General features: G+C 44.7%; 1 protein-coding gene across 3 annotated transcripts in view; it reads left to right on the top strand.

The window, feature by feature from the left end:
• Nucleotides 1-15833, top strand: part of LOC116845448 (protein single-minded-like) — a 245266-nt gene that overhangs the window by 193693 nt on the left and 35740 nt on the right. For all 3 annotated transcript variants that reach the window (XR_004378247.1, XM_032818153.1, XM_032818152.1), the window contains one exon: nt 13461-13550. Coding sequence is in view for 2 of the 3 variants with exons in the window: in XM_032818153.1 (XP_032674044.1) it covers nt 13461-13550 (90 nt within the window). In the remaining variant the exon portion in view is untranslated. The remainder of the gene's footprint in view (nt 1-13460; nt 13551-15833) is intronic.

The following is a 15833-nucleotide window of genomic DNA, read 5'->3' as shown; positions in this document are numbered from 1 at the left end:
GTGCCCCCCCCCCCCCGCCTCTTCCCTCCTATCACCCTAACCCGCTCGTCTAACGTGGTAGCCGTAGTGGCTCGACCAATTTTTACCCCGGCGCGCAACTCGGGCTTCGGTACAAATCACGCCTCTCAGTGACGTATCGCCGCGAAAGCAGCCATTTTGCTCTCATATTTTTTATTTAATAGCCACCAGGCTATCGTGTATCGCATTAATACGCGGCAGCTACGCCGCGGTAGCGGTAAAAGAGGGTCGTGGTCGGAGCGACCCCCGCCACCCGGTAACCCGTAATCATAAGCGAGCTATTTTTCTCCCTGCTCTCTTTCTCTCTCTCTCTCTCTCTCTCTCTGTCTCTCTCTCCCTTTCTCTTTCTGGCCCTCCTCTCTCTCTCCGACCACCTCCCCTCCTTTCCTCATTCTTCTTTCCCGATGCCCGTTACTATATCCACGCAGCCGCGGACCTCGACTTAACGGATACATCCTGAGGATGCTAATAACGTTGATATCAGCCGAGTGATCATACATCGCGGCGATTAAGACAATAGCGGGAGGCTTAAATTGCGGCGGGAATTAATATCGGCGGGGACAGAGCGACGACGTGTTCGTTATTTTGCATATCTCGGCGTAAGAATGCCGCGTTATCCGTCCGAGTGACTGCATATTCGGGATCGCGATTTCGAATTACGGACGTTTCAGTCCGCGCCGCCCGCGCGCTATTTATACGACATTAGACGCCGTCCGTGTATTTTTAAAGTGAATAGTGATTTATATGGGCTCTATCCGAAACTTCGCTATGCAGGCATGCTTACCTCCGTGACTTTGATTACTCTCCCGAGTCACGAACACGCTCTACCCGCGTTCGTAGCCTTAAAACGGAATTTCATGTCGTTCAATGCCTCGAACACAAAATACCACTTAAACGTCGTAAACCCCGAAATGACATACTTCGCAGTTGAATGAATTAACGTACGCGAGCGCCGCGCTACTTCTCGCGTACGGCTGCACGAGAGAGAGAAGGTGCCGGTATGGCTAAATTTATAAATTCATAAAATAAGATTCATATATACGAGAGAAGGCGTATAAATCTCAACAATAATTCACCCCTACTCGTTCCAACTCGCTCGAGATCCTCTCTTGTAAAACACCGCAATGGACGTCAAATCTACTCACCGTCAAAATCATACACCGTTAATATTACGTGTCGTTCATTTGTATCCCCTCCCGATTTGATATACACTTCGCGATGCGCAATTTTAATTTATGTAATTACTTCGAAATTATACGATACATAATCTCCTACTCGTTCCTTCCTACGCGATCGTTACACCACTCAAGATCACTCGCGAAGGGAGCATTCGCACTTATATATTTATTTATCCGCGTCTTTCTCTTGTTCCCCCGTTTCTTCGCATTTATTCATACGATTCCGCTATCGCTCCCGTTCGATCGACCTCGCGAACATGAGTGACGGAACAATCGCGATTCTTTCGGGCCATCGAGCCAGGAATAACTCGGCGCATCGCGCATCAATCAGGACACACGCGGCGGACTTCTCTCCTCCGATAACACGCGTGTCGGCGCAATTTAGACCACGTCTCCGTAGGTGCGCGTGAGTTCGAAGGGAGAGAGGGAGAGGGAGAGAGTGAGAGGATGCCTAAGCGTCTAAGTGAATTTTGTGTACGTGGCAAGTTGGCGAAGTAGCGAGTTGGTCGGCTGGATGGAACGAAGGAACGGAGGAACGTACGGCCAAGTTGATCATCGTGCTATAAGGTCTTACTTGTTGCTGATGGTTGCATGTCTGCCACGGCAGCCAGCCGGGCCTTCTGCTTCCCGGCTGATTGCTCCGTATGCGAGGAGCGATAGGGAACTTCGTCCCGGGTGGACGGCCGGCGGTTTCCTAGTCGTTGAACCGGTCGAAAGTTCGCGATTTCGGCGGAAGTGGCTGAATGGCGAGCGAGGGACGAAGGACACCGGTCCCCGTCCGCGTACAGGTTGTATCGCGAAACCATTGTTCGCTCGTGAAATTGTTCGCTCAGAAGGCGAATCTCGCCAAGCACGGGCCTCGAAGTCAAAAGCCGACAACGAGATACGTGCGTTCTTCACGGTAATACAAACTGTACAATTCTAACAAGGTTTGGTTTCTCGTACGTGTGATACTGGGGATTGAATTCGTCGAAATTTGGCCGATTTGCACGGACTTTTAAGGTGTTACATCACCATGCGTGGGTAAAACTTACCTTATGGTCAAAGATCGGTTACACGATTGACAGCTCGACGATTTTCTTGTTTGCTGAAACAAGACTTACTTCCGCGCGAATATGATTGTCTACGTGGAAAATGCGAGAGAGAAACACGCCCCAGCGTGAAGGTGATAATTCAGGGATAATTAGATGACTTTCGCAATTTCCCCCGCGGGTAAAGTTACCGCGGCCCATTGCTCGCATGCATGTCTATAAATACTGGAAGGCTCGCTTCTCGCACTTGAAATATCTGCGAGGCGGCGTGAGTAATTTCTTGGGGTAACCGCACACTCGAACTTTTACGGGAACACGTTGTGTGACGTGTGTTACGGCGCGCACACTGTATGCACAGCCATTCAACTTTTTAATCTTCTTGGCCGTGACTTTTGGCAGGTCGAACCCCTGCCCTATACACGTGGCCGGACGACTAACGAGCTCATCTTGGCGAACATCCAATTTCGTCAAAGTCAATCCGACTCTCCGAAGACGAGACGACACACTTTAACGAGTAAACCGCTCATTCAGATACTTATCATAAAACGTGGAAACATAAAAAGGCATATTTTTTCTGCATGTTTAAGTTTTTGTTAGATGAACTCGAGGAGAAAATTGACGAGAGTCGTTTAATTGTAGCATTAACGCGGATACTATTTTCTTTATATATTTTCCACTTAGAGAAACTCAACTGTAATGTAAGGAGGAAAAGGAGATTGAGAAAATTACCGAAATGCGAAAATGGATAATGAGGCAGTAAGAGTGTCAATTCCGTGGATTGAATAATTGTATGCAATCGCGATTATTGACGGGCCATCAAACGTGGAAAGTCGGGAGAAAATGGGATTTCACGTACGTCGTTAATTAAGGTCGTCGTTACGTCGTGCTGAGTTGTGAGAGGGTTAAAAAGGAGATTAAAAGGAGATAAACTAAACAACGATCGGCATTGAAAAAGAAGCCATCGAGCAAAAAGGAAAACATCGGTCGGGGTAAATAGGCCGGTCGTCATTAGATCGATCGGATTCAGCGCGAAAGCAGAGCGGCGTCAACACGTCCTGCCGCAGAAGTTACGAGCAGAAATGTCGATTCTTGCGAAACTATTCTTTCCTTCCGTTTCTTTCTACTTTTTTTTAAATTAATCCACATTAAGAGAAAAACTTTTATTTATTTGACAAAATATCCGCAGCAAATAGTTTTCTGATAAACGAGGAAATTTTTTCTGATTTCTCTCAGCGTGATCTGTCGTTACTTTCGCCGTCATCGCTCGCGGTGTACAGAAGCAAAAGAGACTCGTGCCATGAAGGCACTTACCGAATTCGAGGAACGCAATAAATGCATCCGCGGTAACAGGATTTCGCTGGCATTTTACTTTGCGCGCGCGTGCGTGCGTTGCACTTCGCAGAAAATTTGATTTTGGCGAAATCGAATGTCATACGCGCATCTTCCTCTCTCATATTATCCGGCGAAAATTCTCTTGGTATTTTCTAAGCAGATGTAACGCGACAAGGAGCATCGAAACAAAGAGCGAGGACTATTTGCGCTAATTCTTTAGCGTTAATTATAATTTCATGCAAAATAATTAGGCTCTGCGATAGATAGTCTAAACAAAAATGTAGAGGTAAGTAAAAACCAACGCTGTTGTTAGAACGAATGTTTAATACAAGAAGTAAGGGGAAGCTTCACATTTATTGAATTATTCGGCTGTGTAATGAGTATTGTAATTTCAGGCTTGTAAAATGGAACAATTATATTTTTATATCGTTATAATTTTATGAAACAATGTATAAAGTGGTATAAAGACAGAAGATCGTACATCAGAATGTATATTGTTTCACAAAATTACGACGACATAAAAATATAGTCGTTTTATTTTTACTGAAAAATCTGAAATTATTTGTCTGAATCTGAAAATCACACAACTCAATATGATTCATTGAATGTACAACATCATTTTATTTTTGTGTAAAACATTCGCTCTAACAATAGTATTGGCTCTTACATCCTCTTGCCTCTACATCTATTTATTAGATTATAATTTGCTGTCCACCCACCCCCCTTCCCGTGTATCGTTAGCGATCGGTTTATGCATCGTCCGACTCCAACGTTCGATGCATAAACCGATCGAGACTCTCCCCGATAAAAGGAGAGAAATGCCGGTCATGCACTCGCCGCAATGCCTGGTATGCATCCAGACATAATAATAATGAATTCTAAGGGACGTTTAAACGCAATGCGTTTAAAAGGTGGGTTAGTAGAAAACTTCGGCCCGTCCACTCCAATTACGTTTTATGGAACGGCGAATATCCGAGCCTCGCATAATTGCCACGTAACCATTAATGCAATGCGGCTCTTACTAATCCTAAAATTAGTAGAGGCCAGATGGTGGCAGCTGGCAATTATACGGCAACGGGTCAATGATAGCAAACGTATTCTCCGTACTCCGCCGCGTAATGCAACGTTCGAACGTTGGACGCGTTCGCCGTTAAAATATCCTCAGCTCGCCGACGAAACGTGGACGAACCATATCTGAAACACCGTTAATCACATTTCGCGCACAGACACATCACGTTCGCGGCAGATATACACATCTTAAATATGTGATAAATCAAATAGATGATGTATTGGTTCTCCCTCAATCCTTATTCACTGATAAAATAAAAGTACTAATTCTATGACACATGCTGTATTCTAGACATTCTTATTTTTTTTTTTTAATACACTGAAGGGAAAAATATATCTGAAAAATAAAAAATATTTATTCGGTGGATACTAATAACATATTTACTTAAATTTGAATCCTTTTATTTAAATAGAATTGTTTTCTCATGAAAAGTTAAGGCTTTAGGCAAATGTACATTTTCTTACTTGAAAAATATTTAATATAAGTAAATATGTTGTGGTACCCACCGAATAAATTTTATTTGTTATTTCTTAGATATTTTTTTTCTTAGTGCACAAATATTTAAACCGTTAACATATGTATATATTCAAGTGTGTATACATATTGGCCTATATTCTGAGTTCTCTTTTAACGATAAATGAGCCTCTAAAAGAGGCTTAAGAGCCACCTGATTGGCTGAGAAGCTATATTTAAGACACTTTTATCGATAAAAGAGGATTTAGAATATGAGCCATTGAATATAATGTATATTTTATGTATATTTTATGTTGAAAACTTTCGTATTGTTAAAAGTGTTCGTAGTAACGACCAAAACAATAAAAACGTCCAGAACTAGATACGTGTTCTCGAACATTCGTGTACTTTTACCTTAGTCCCAATTAAGATAAAATACAAGTGTCCTCTTGTCGTTGAAGAGAATCTTACGTTTTGCGCTCTTCGTACAATATCATCACCATCACCGTCGAACTCTTCTTATTCTCAATATCCTTATTACTCTTTAACACTTCAACGCCAGGTTCAAATTACATAGGAACTTATCGCGCTTGACCTACCGAGTGGTCGTGTGGAGAACCTTCCTTCCACGCCACGCTCGGTACAACGTAGCCGTAAGCCCGTATTCGAGGTAGTCCGAGAAGTAGTCGACGAGCGTACTCGGCGCGTCGTACGTAGCCAGCAGGTAGCTCATACGACTCCGTTTGATGCTCTTCGCTGAACTTTACGATATCAGCCTTGGGATGCTTTTGGAACGCGCGGCCGGATCGGGAGTCAAGGACGTCAATAGCAATATGAGCGGAAATCGAGCAGGGAGGGCGAATGCGATTCGCAGACAGTCGCAGTGAATCAGTGAGAGAGTGAGCGAGCGAGCGAACGAGCGGCTGAGGAAGAGACAGACAGACAGACAGACAGACAGACAGAGAGAAAGAGAGAGAGAGGGAGAGGGAGAGAGACGTGGGTTGAGTCAAAGGTAACTGTAGGTTGGGTGGGTGCATGGGATGGGATGATATGAGGTTAGGTTGGTGGTCGACGGGGCTCGCCTTGGTCTGGCACCGCTAGTCCTTCCCGTATTGATCGCGTGCTCCTTTCCTCCCTTAGATACCACGAGTCGACCCTCTCTTAAGCCTTACGTATGGCCCGGGTTCGCTCCTACCTTAGGCTCGACCTTAAGCCGAGACGAGTTCACGGCGGAGTCTCTGATTGGGGTTGAAATCGGGGGTTGCGATCTATATAAATTCGGCGAGCTTATAGAGCTCTCTCCGATGTTTTAGAAGCGCGATGGCGATTTTGCGCTCCGGAGCGAGAAACACACGACAATCTACGCGAAACGGACTCTACTCAGTGTCTGCAGAGTAAACAAGCTGCACTTGACGAAATTTTGCGCGACGGTGTTTCTGTTTTCCCGCGCTCTCGACGCCGGATTTATTCTCTTTCGTGTTATTCGTTTCTTGTATAAAATTGTTATTTCAAATCAGATCAGAGAAATTGCTCATCGAGCAAATAATTACAACATATAGTAATCTCGTCGTGATTCTCAAGCTTACTCGGCTGAAATTTTGATTCAATAATTTGCTGTTTTTGTCGCGTAAACTACGTGAAAGAAACACGCAGATACCGTTTAATAACGTCCCGTGCGTGTATTCTTCCGGTAAACAGCAAGAGTTTAAATTCGCGTTAAAGTACACAAACACTTTCTGCCATCTGATACCGCGTATTTTTCACGACAAGATAGCAGAATGTTGGCCAGGACTTTATATGCGTACACATTTACGCACTCGTGCGATTTAAAATAAGAGGGTAGTCCATCGCGTCGCGTAATGTCCTTACCCGGATACGATGTCGAAGAGCTTAATTAACGGAAGGTCTGAAAGGCGGTTGTCACACGCACGCTAGATGCGCAAGAGAGTGGTTGATAAACTACAAGATGCCGGACGAATTTACGAAGCGCTTGTCACGCTTATCGCGCTTGTCGTACGCATGAACGACGACAAGGCTGCAGCAGGTGAGGCTGTCGCGATTGGTGGCTCTAATTCACTCTTACGCAACCCTTGCGCGACCCTATCTACTTCCTCCAGACATTTCCCTTATACACTCCCATACATGGAATGTCTTCGAAAATTACGACAAAATATAGTGCTCCTAATTGACCAAATATACAGGGTGTCCAAGGCGCAACACATATCTCCTCTAGTACGCGGATAGAACTTGTCAAAACGAAACGGTGCGTTGCACTCTATATTCTAATACATCCTGTGTTGAAAGGCTCTTTTAGAAATTTAAATTCCTGTCAGGTGAGATCATATCGTTCGAGCATATCGCGGAAGAGTTTATCGAGAAGTCCATCGACCTTCCTCGTACGCGTCGTTCAGGTTCCTGATACTTCCGGTATCTGTGAGACCGTCACTGTCCACTATCGGGGAAGTTCAGTTCAGTTGCTCGGTTAGCTCACCTTGATTCGCTGCGCGCGATGGAACGGTGCTTCTAGGTCGTTCTAGGCGCGCTCGCGAGGTCTACATTTTATCGGAATTATTACTAAGCGCGGTTGACAGCGGCAGCGAAATTCCACGGGCGGATCTCGGGCGGGGGAAACGCGCGCTGATCCAGTTTCGTCGCGGGTCGCGTGCTCGCCGCGACGCAATTAGTCGTCTTGATAACGGTAGCGAGGCGGCCCAAACCAGATAAAGACGGAGAGGTGGCGTACGAAGTGGGAGAGGAAAGGGGCAGAAAACCAGGCTAATTCGGATGCAGTTTCTTTTAATCGGCCACCGGTGAGGTACGGCGCGCAATATACGCGATCATAATGATAATGACGCATGCAATAAACGGCGGCGGCGAGTCGTATGACCCATTGCGTATGGAAATGGAAACCGTATGAAAATCCGCCTTGGCACGAACGCGTTAACACTCGAGCGCATTCAGGGGGCTTATCTTCGACACCTTTATTGATCTCTAAATGCGAACGACTTCTCTCTCTCCGCCCCCCCACTTTTCTCCCTTTGACTTCATGCGCGTATATTTCTCCCGCCGACGTAAATTCGGACGGTCGGTTGCGCGGCGAGTACCGCTCTTCGTGTCACGTAAATTTCATTCTACTTTGTAGAATCGTGCATCAACAGTTGATTAGGAACACGCATTCGATCTCACTGTGGTATTGAATTAAAATGCAACTAACTCCCGCGAAAACGCCCGTGATTTTGCGTTCTCGTGATCGCGTGTTTGTTTACCCGCGAATACGGCGCTCTGTATTTCTTTCGCGAATTGTTTGCGGCCGGTAATTAGTGTCGATATGGCCCCGCGTGTGACATTAAAATATTACTATGGGTCGTTAATAAGTAACTTAATAGTCGTGAAGAATATCAGCAAAGTTTTTCATTTTGAGTCTCGAAGGGAGAAGGAGAGAAGAAGATAAATCTCCAGATTTATCTTCATAGTGGCAATTCTGAATCGTACATTGTGAGAGAAAAAATATTTAAAAACTAAGAAATATTTATTCGGGTAATATTAATAACATTTGCTTAAATAAAAATTTTTTTTTAAATAGGATGAACAATTGCTTTCGCGAAAAGGTAAAATTTTATTAAGACTTAAAAAAAATATATATTTGGAAAATATTTTATATGTATATATTAATGTAAATAAATGTTATTATATATAGTACCCTCATTGAATAAATATTTTTTTTATTTTTTAGATATTCTTTTTCCTCTCAGTGTACACATATATTTTGTTCAATACTCAGTTTACAAGTAGTTAAAACATCTTATTTAAACATGTTGAATATTTTACAAGATATCTTTATCTCTAGAATATTTATATGTTTCTCTGCTTTTGAGAGGAACAAATTTTTCCTTCGTTTTAAGTCTACCTTTTCGTCATATATTATGTAAAAACCAAAATAAACAGGTAAATTTTACCTAGAAAGGAATATCTCCGACGAGACTCAAGCCGTTTGCCTTTACTTTCACGGATGAATTCTACGTACGGCGATCTATTGGGCGTTCGTTGAAACCGAGCAAACGGTAAGACACTTTTCAGTTTCTCGCAATGAAACGCGCGGAACAGCTATTAGAGCCGATCTCGCAATCTGCATACCGACTCTCGTGTCGATCGTGTCGAGCCGTGGCGTCCGTGCCCGTGACTTCCACTCGCATGAGCGAAGAAAATGGAAAGATTTCGTGCGTGAAGTATTATTGGCGACCCGCTAATGCGGGAGAGTCAAGGTGAGGATGAAGGGGTATTAGAAGTTCACGCTTGGACGGAACACGCGAGTGCGCTCGCGAGTGGCACGCGACTGATCCGCCGAGCGACTCACGCGAGAAATAGAAAACCGCGTGTATCTTTTTCTCCTCCTCTTCCTTCTCCTCTTTCTCCACCTCTATTTCCTGCTCCCACTTTCCTTCTTCTTTTTTCTTTCACGTGGAGAAACATCCGTGCTTCCACGATACGCGAACTGCGACTACGACAAGTGCGTGAATTTTTCACCTTTCGCGTGGAATCATATTTTTTGGAATATGCAGTACAGTCTGTGGATCTGTCAGGCGCAGGCAACTTCTCCATGACTACCATGACTTTGTTAAAAATCAATATTTATGAACACATATTTTTCCAAAGATATAGAAAAGCTTCAGCTATAAAACAGTAGCGCAATAAAATCGCAATCTGCAAACAGACACGCGCTGTTCCGCATTTTTCCCGGAGACTTGACGAAAATTGACAAGCGACCGAATACTCGTTTGAATCTCACAGAATCGATATTGTACGCGGAGGGTTAATTATCATAAACGAATCGTTCATCTGCACTTTTGTGTCTTAAGTTCCGCGAAATCCGTTTACTTCAAACCCCAGCGGTGACTTCATAAAAGAAGAAAAATCGCTCGATTAAATACTCTCTCATTCTCACTTTATTATGACATAGAGCTCGCCCCCGACGAAACGATCGGTGTAATCGAGAGGAGTCCGCTCTCGGTCGATCGGGAAAACACGAGCGCGCTTCCCCAAACAATACAATTACAGTCGTAACGGCGAACGAGTCTCGCGGGATGATGCCTTTCGCGGAATGGCTATGCCGGCCATTTCGTAGGGCCGAGAAAGGAGGGAAGCGCCGAGAAAATCCTATTATAGCTCGTATCCTACGTAGATACGATATAGTGTGTGGGGTGAACGAGAAAGGTCGAAAGCTCGAGGTTCACCCCTCGGGGCGCACATCCGTATTGACGCAACGCAGGAGCCCACCCTGCGGATTAACCAATCAAAACGCAGCATCCGCGCATGCGATCGTTCGGAAGTGTGCCATTTTGTGCGCCACGCTATCGCCAGGTGGCATCGAAGCTCCGGACGGAAAATGAAACCGAGAGTTCGACACAGTGGCATATTTAGTCGTGACAGGTGCGTAAGCTCGCACGTGTACGAATAAGTCGCACGACAGGATCGTGTGACTCCTGCCATTCTTTTTCTATTTCTCTTTCCTAACATCGCGATTGCCCAGATCCTTTCGAGTCCTTCTCTAGTAGATTATGTAGTATTAATGCTCGTTCCTACCAACCTCAATTAAACTTTAACACGCGTTGAAGTCTGAATAGATTCGGATCTAAGCTCTATTCAAGCTCAAACTCGGATCTAAGCTCTATTCAAAGTGACGTCACTTTACACTTGAAAGAATTTGTGATGTCGCACAAAAAGAAATGAAAATTTATTTATAGGATGTAAACTTTACTTCATAGAAATAAACTTAATTTTTATATGCCACAAATAAATTTTTTAGTGAAATATTTTCTTAATTCTGATAGTACAATTCGAAAGATTTTACTGAGAAGATCGGCATCTAATTTGCGCTGCAAATTCGGTTGAAAACAAATGCGCTCGTGAATTTCGACGCTATGATTTACTTTCACCCGGTACAATCACCCTAATAATTATAAAACGCGCCGCCCCCAAGAAATACAGCCTTTATTCCGCTCTAAGAATAATGGGATATTACGAAGTCCGCGATCGTTCCTTGCGAGAGTGTCGGAAGCCGAGATTAGGAAGCCACGAGGTATCCGCAATTATCGCAACTTTACGAGCGTGCATCGCGTCGGCGCGTTGAAGCGGGAAAGCCCCGAAGATACGTCAGAAGAATTAACCCTCTGCGGCGCGATACCGCGCGCGCGAGCTAAGAAAATTAAGACAGAAAAACGAAAACTTTTGTTTCTTGAGTATCGCGATATTCGAGACGGTTGTCTCCGGTTGTCTTTTCAATTGTCTTTCGATCAATCTGAACGTTTTTTAGCCGAAACTTGAAGTCGGTTTTTTTCAGCAGAAACCATCCCCCATCAATTCTCATAGAAAATTCTCACAGAGCCATTGTTGATTTCAGCTTGCCAGCTTTTTTAACGATATATATTCGTAATTATTATACATCGTAAATTAAAATTCCGTTTAGGTCCAAGATCCATTGAGGGGATTGATCGAAAATTAATCATCACGCTCCCCTCGAATCGTCACAGCCACGTATGCCTCGCACGCTCTAGCCAGTTTCAGCGGACTCGCCATATTTCAGAACAATAAGTATCGCAGCCTGGCGTGCCTGGCACCGCCACCGCGAAATAAAACAAAACAATACACATTTAGCTCGCAGGAGCTCTCGGAGCGGGAGCGCGGACGAGGCTTTAAATGGTTTCCACCCCGCCTCGACCGATATATAGTTGCGCGCGGGGCCGAAGACTGTTAAAACTGGGACGGATATTTTCGGCTTCGATGCGCCGTATTCGGCCGTTGCGAGAGGGAGATAGGGAGAGGGAGCTCGTTTGGTATTTGCCGGTATCGGGACCGCCGATAAATGGGAAAACTTTCCCGGGGCGTTTTCAACAACGCGCGCGCTTCTACAGAAACAACGCTCGCCGCCCCCTTCGCTTTCCGAAAGGCAACGCACCCTTCCGTTTTCGTGCCGCCGCACTATTCTCGCGTGGCGGCTCGGAGAATTGCCTCTGTATTTCGGAAAGCTTAATCGCGCGCGCGCCGCCGCCACCGCCGCGCGTCGGATTACGTCCTTGAATTATTCTTATCGGAATATCGTGGTGCTCGCACTCGCAAGATTCATTCGCTCCAAGACTTGCCGCTTCTACCACTTTTCTTAAGAGCACCGCGAATTCTCAACATTGTGTACGTATTTATTTCAGTCTTTGTTATGCTTCACGAATTTATTATTATTCATGTACCTTGAGAAAATACTTGAAAATTTATTTGTGGAATATAGAAGATGGGCATGCATGATCCCGAAAAAAAAATTTTTTTAAAGTCGGGACAACATTCCAAAAAGTTATAATTCCGAAAACTGAATACAGGAACAATCTTCCGAAATATCGCAAGCATAAAGTTGTCCTACAAAGTGATATTGATAGCTTCGTGCTTTCAATATTTCGAGAGATGTTCCTGTGTTCAGTTTTCAGGAAATTATAACTTTTCGTTGTGACGTTGTCACATTTTTCAAATTTCGGAATTATGCATGTTCATCATATAAAATATATTTCTATAAAGTAAACTTTTATCTTCCGCAAATAAATTCTCAAGTATTTTTCTCAGTGTAATCACTTTCCGTCTCATTTGAAGCCACACATTATTTGCTTACTTGCATCTTTCAGCATTTTGATGATTTTTCAAAAACTGAAAAAATTTTTTATCTCGGTAATGTTAGGGAATCATTTGCTTTTCTCCCACTCTTCTCTTCCTTTTTCTCCTCCTTCTTTTTTTATAAACTTGTATCTTGACAGAGATTATCGACTAACAGATATTTTGAAGCGCGAAGTGAACACACGAGTTGCAGGCTCGTTTGATATTTAGCCGTATCGAATCTGCCGACAAATGGGAAAACTTTCCGGAACATTTCGGACCGATGCCGCAAAGCGTTAGCCTTCGGTTTCGAAAAGGCAACGTACCCTTTCGTTCTCGTGCCGTGCCGCTCTATTCTCGCAGGGCATATTCACGTGCGCGTTTAACCGCGTCTAACAAACCTGTATTTTGCGCTGCTCTTAACTTATCCACGCGAATTAGCCCCTTGAACTTTGCTCACGGTGCAAACGGAGCAGTCTTTCGATTATGATTGGCCGATTTTACGACGACGACGGTACTTATACGCGGTTTCACTTGACCATCAATCGATATCCAGCATCGATATTCAGTCCAGTCAATCGTCCAGTTGATTATTGATGCGACTTCGCTCATCGGCGTAATGATATTTTTCTGTCTATACGACGGAGGGATGCGTAGTTGTTGCATGAATATTGCAACGACATTGCAGCTGCTCGCGTACCGTGTCTATGCGCTTTTTCGACTCAATCGACGGACGATTTTCTGTTTCAGGCACTGAACGGGTTCCTGCTAATATTGACCTGCGACGGGGAAGTGTTTTTCGCGACCCACAGCATAGAGAGTTACCTTGGCTTCCATCAGGTATCGTTGAACTTATGATTAGCGTTAATTAGTATTAATTTATAACGAAGTGATGTTACGACAAGCAGTGGGAAAGGGAGATACGTGGAACAATGATACTTTATTTCTATATTCAGAAACTCGATTTCAAACGAGCTTAATTTTCCTTCGGGGAGAAACGGCTTTTAAAGGATTATTATTAAAGAATCTCTCTTCACGGCTCATATTATCAAAATCAAGTTACTCTTACATTAATAATATTAAGAAAATACTTGAGAAATCTGTTGCCGAGCGATCATACCTTGGAGATTGACGCGCAATAAACAAATTGCTGACAAATTTGACGCGCGTTGTTCGAAAGAGAAAAGAAAGGAAAAATCACGCGCGTATCTCTGAAGCGCGAAATCGCGACGACGTATTTATAGATTGAGAATGCTTGTACACTCAGCCCACCCCCGGGGCTGGCCCTTATTACAAGGTAATTCTAGACGTAGTTCACCCTCGTTGTGTTAGTTTATCTTCAGTCGCCCTGTGTCCACACCCAACACGCGGCAGTCACGCCAGGGCCGTCAAGTTCACCGTACGTGTCACGTTTGCCCGGGCATCATCCCTTTCGCGAGACAATGTACCCTCCCGGCGGAACTGACGGCCCACATACATTTTTCAGAAGCAACAGTGGGTCATAGACGCAATCGTGCAACACGCTTCACCCCGTCGCCTACTTTAACTTAGGCAAATGTGCCTCGCGCTCGCAATGCAAAAGTCTCTCAATTTCCCATCGCTGAAAATCTCGCTGGAGAATTCGTTCGTGATACGCTCGGCGAAAGAGCGATTCCCGAGCAAAACTTGTATATAGCGTAAAATATTTTTAACAACTCGGAAAAGTCTCGAGGAGAGACAGCACACTTGCCACTAGAGAGCGTATTGACGCTGAAAACGCTCACGAGCGCGACCAGTTATAAGAATGAAAATTACGTTACAATATTTCGTCTTTATCCAAATTTGACGGTAATGCGCAATCTGACGTAATATTAGCATAGCGTGGCAGACTTTGGGTCTCAATTATCCCACCTTTGATTATCTTAATTCACCGTGAACACACGGATTTGCATGCAGCAACGCGTCCTGCAACGCGAATCGTCGGCTAACAAACTACATCAGTCGGCAGAAGAGAGAGAGACCGAGAGAGAAGGGGGGAAGGGGGATTCGCGCGCGAGCCCTGAGATCTACTTGTTCGAGAAACGGTCCCCAATTAATTATGACACGTTGGATAATCGCGAGCGGGGCCTCATTAAAGAGCGACGTAACCTCGGCGATTTTATTCGAGCGCATCCGATCGGATCCGCTCGTTCGCGGCGTGGACGCCGGTGCACGCCGGTGGGAACTCCGGAATACCGATCTCGATTCACCATGCAGACCGAATCTAATTGCGAGGCTACGATCCACACTGTTGCACATTCGATTGCTACCGGCGGCGTTTCTTACCGCACGATCATTTGAATACTCGGACGTTCGAGGGGAAGCCCGTCGAAACGCCGAGGTTTCTCTCTAATGATAAAGCGGCTGTGTGTAACCACAGTCCCGCGCAAGCTATTGGTTCCACGCGAGAGCATTGTGTACACAATGTGGAAACTGATTTCTGCTATTGCGAGACGAGTCGGCGAGAAGAAGAGCAAGAGAGAGAGAGAGAGAAGGAGAGAGAGAGCGTGAGGGAGAGAGAAAAAGATCTCGTTCTTAACAGCGCGTCCGGTGGCATTCAATCGAGGCCCATTCGAGGCCGCGATTTGATGACGCGCTCGAGGTGTCGGTAGGTGGGCTCCAAATTTCTCGAGCTCACGGAATCTTCGGGGTCCGCGCGAATCCGAATCCGTGAATCTGCGGGCTCGGTCACGAGAGTTTCCGTGTTCCTGACGGCCGGCTAACGCCGGTGGTCGCCGCGGCTTTTGCGGAGCAGACTTTCGAAGAATGGCACGGCTCAAGGTACGTCAAAACTGCACGTTGTGCAGCACGATCGATTCGTGCGTGATAAATGAAACACAGCCCATGATCTAAGGGAGCAATTCAATCTTGGAGGCAATTAGGAGATCATTTCTTTGAGCATCGGTATTATCTGAAAGACGCTTTTGTAGGTATTTGGTTTCAACTAGTAGGGAATCAATTTTTTATTTAACTGGTTCCACTGACAGACTAAAATACTTAAAAACCATCATGGAATTTTAACTGGTTTTGTTATTTACATTTTAGGATTTAAAATGTGCTACTAAAAAATTCACTACAGCGAAGCTTACTGTGTATTTTAACAAA

This window comes from Odontomachus brunneus, unplaced genomic scaffold (genome assembly GCF_010583005.1).
Source record: "Odontomachus brunneus isolate Ranch 3 - 2012 unplaced genomic scaffold, Obru_v1 Obru_scaffold_052, whole genome shotgun sequence".
NCBI lineage: Eukaryota > Metazoa > Arthropoda > Insecta > Hymenoptera > Formicidae > Odontomachus > Odontomachus brunneus.
This window is presented reverse-complemented; position numbering and strand designations above follow the sequence as displayed.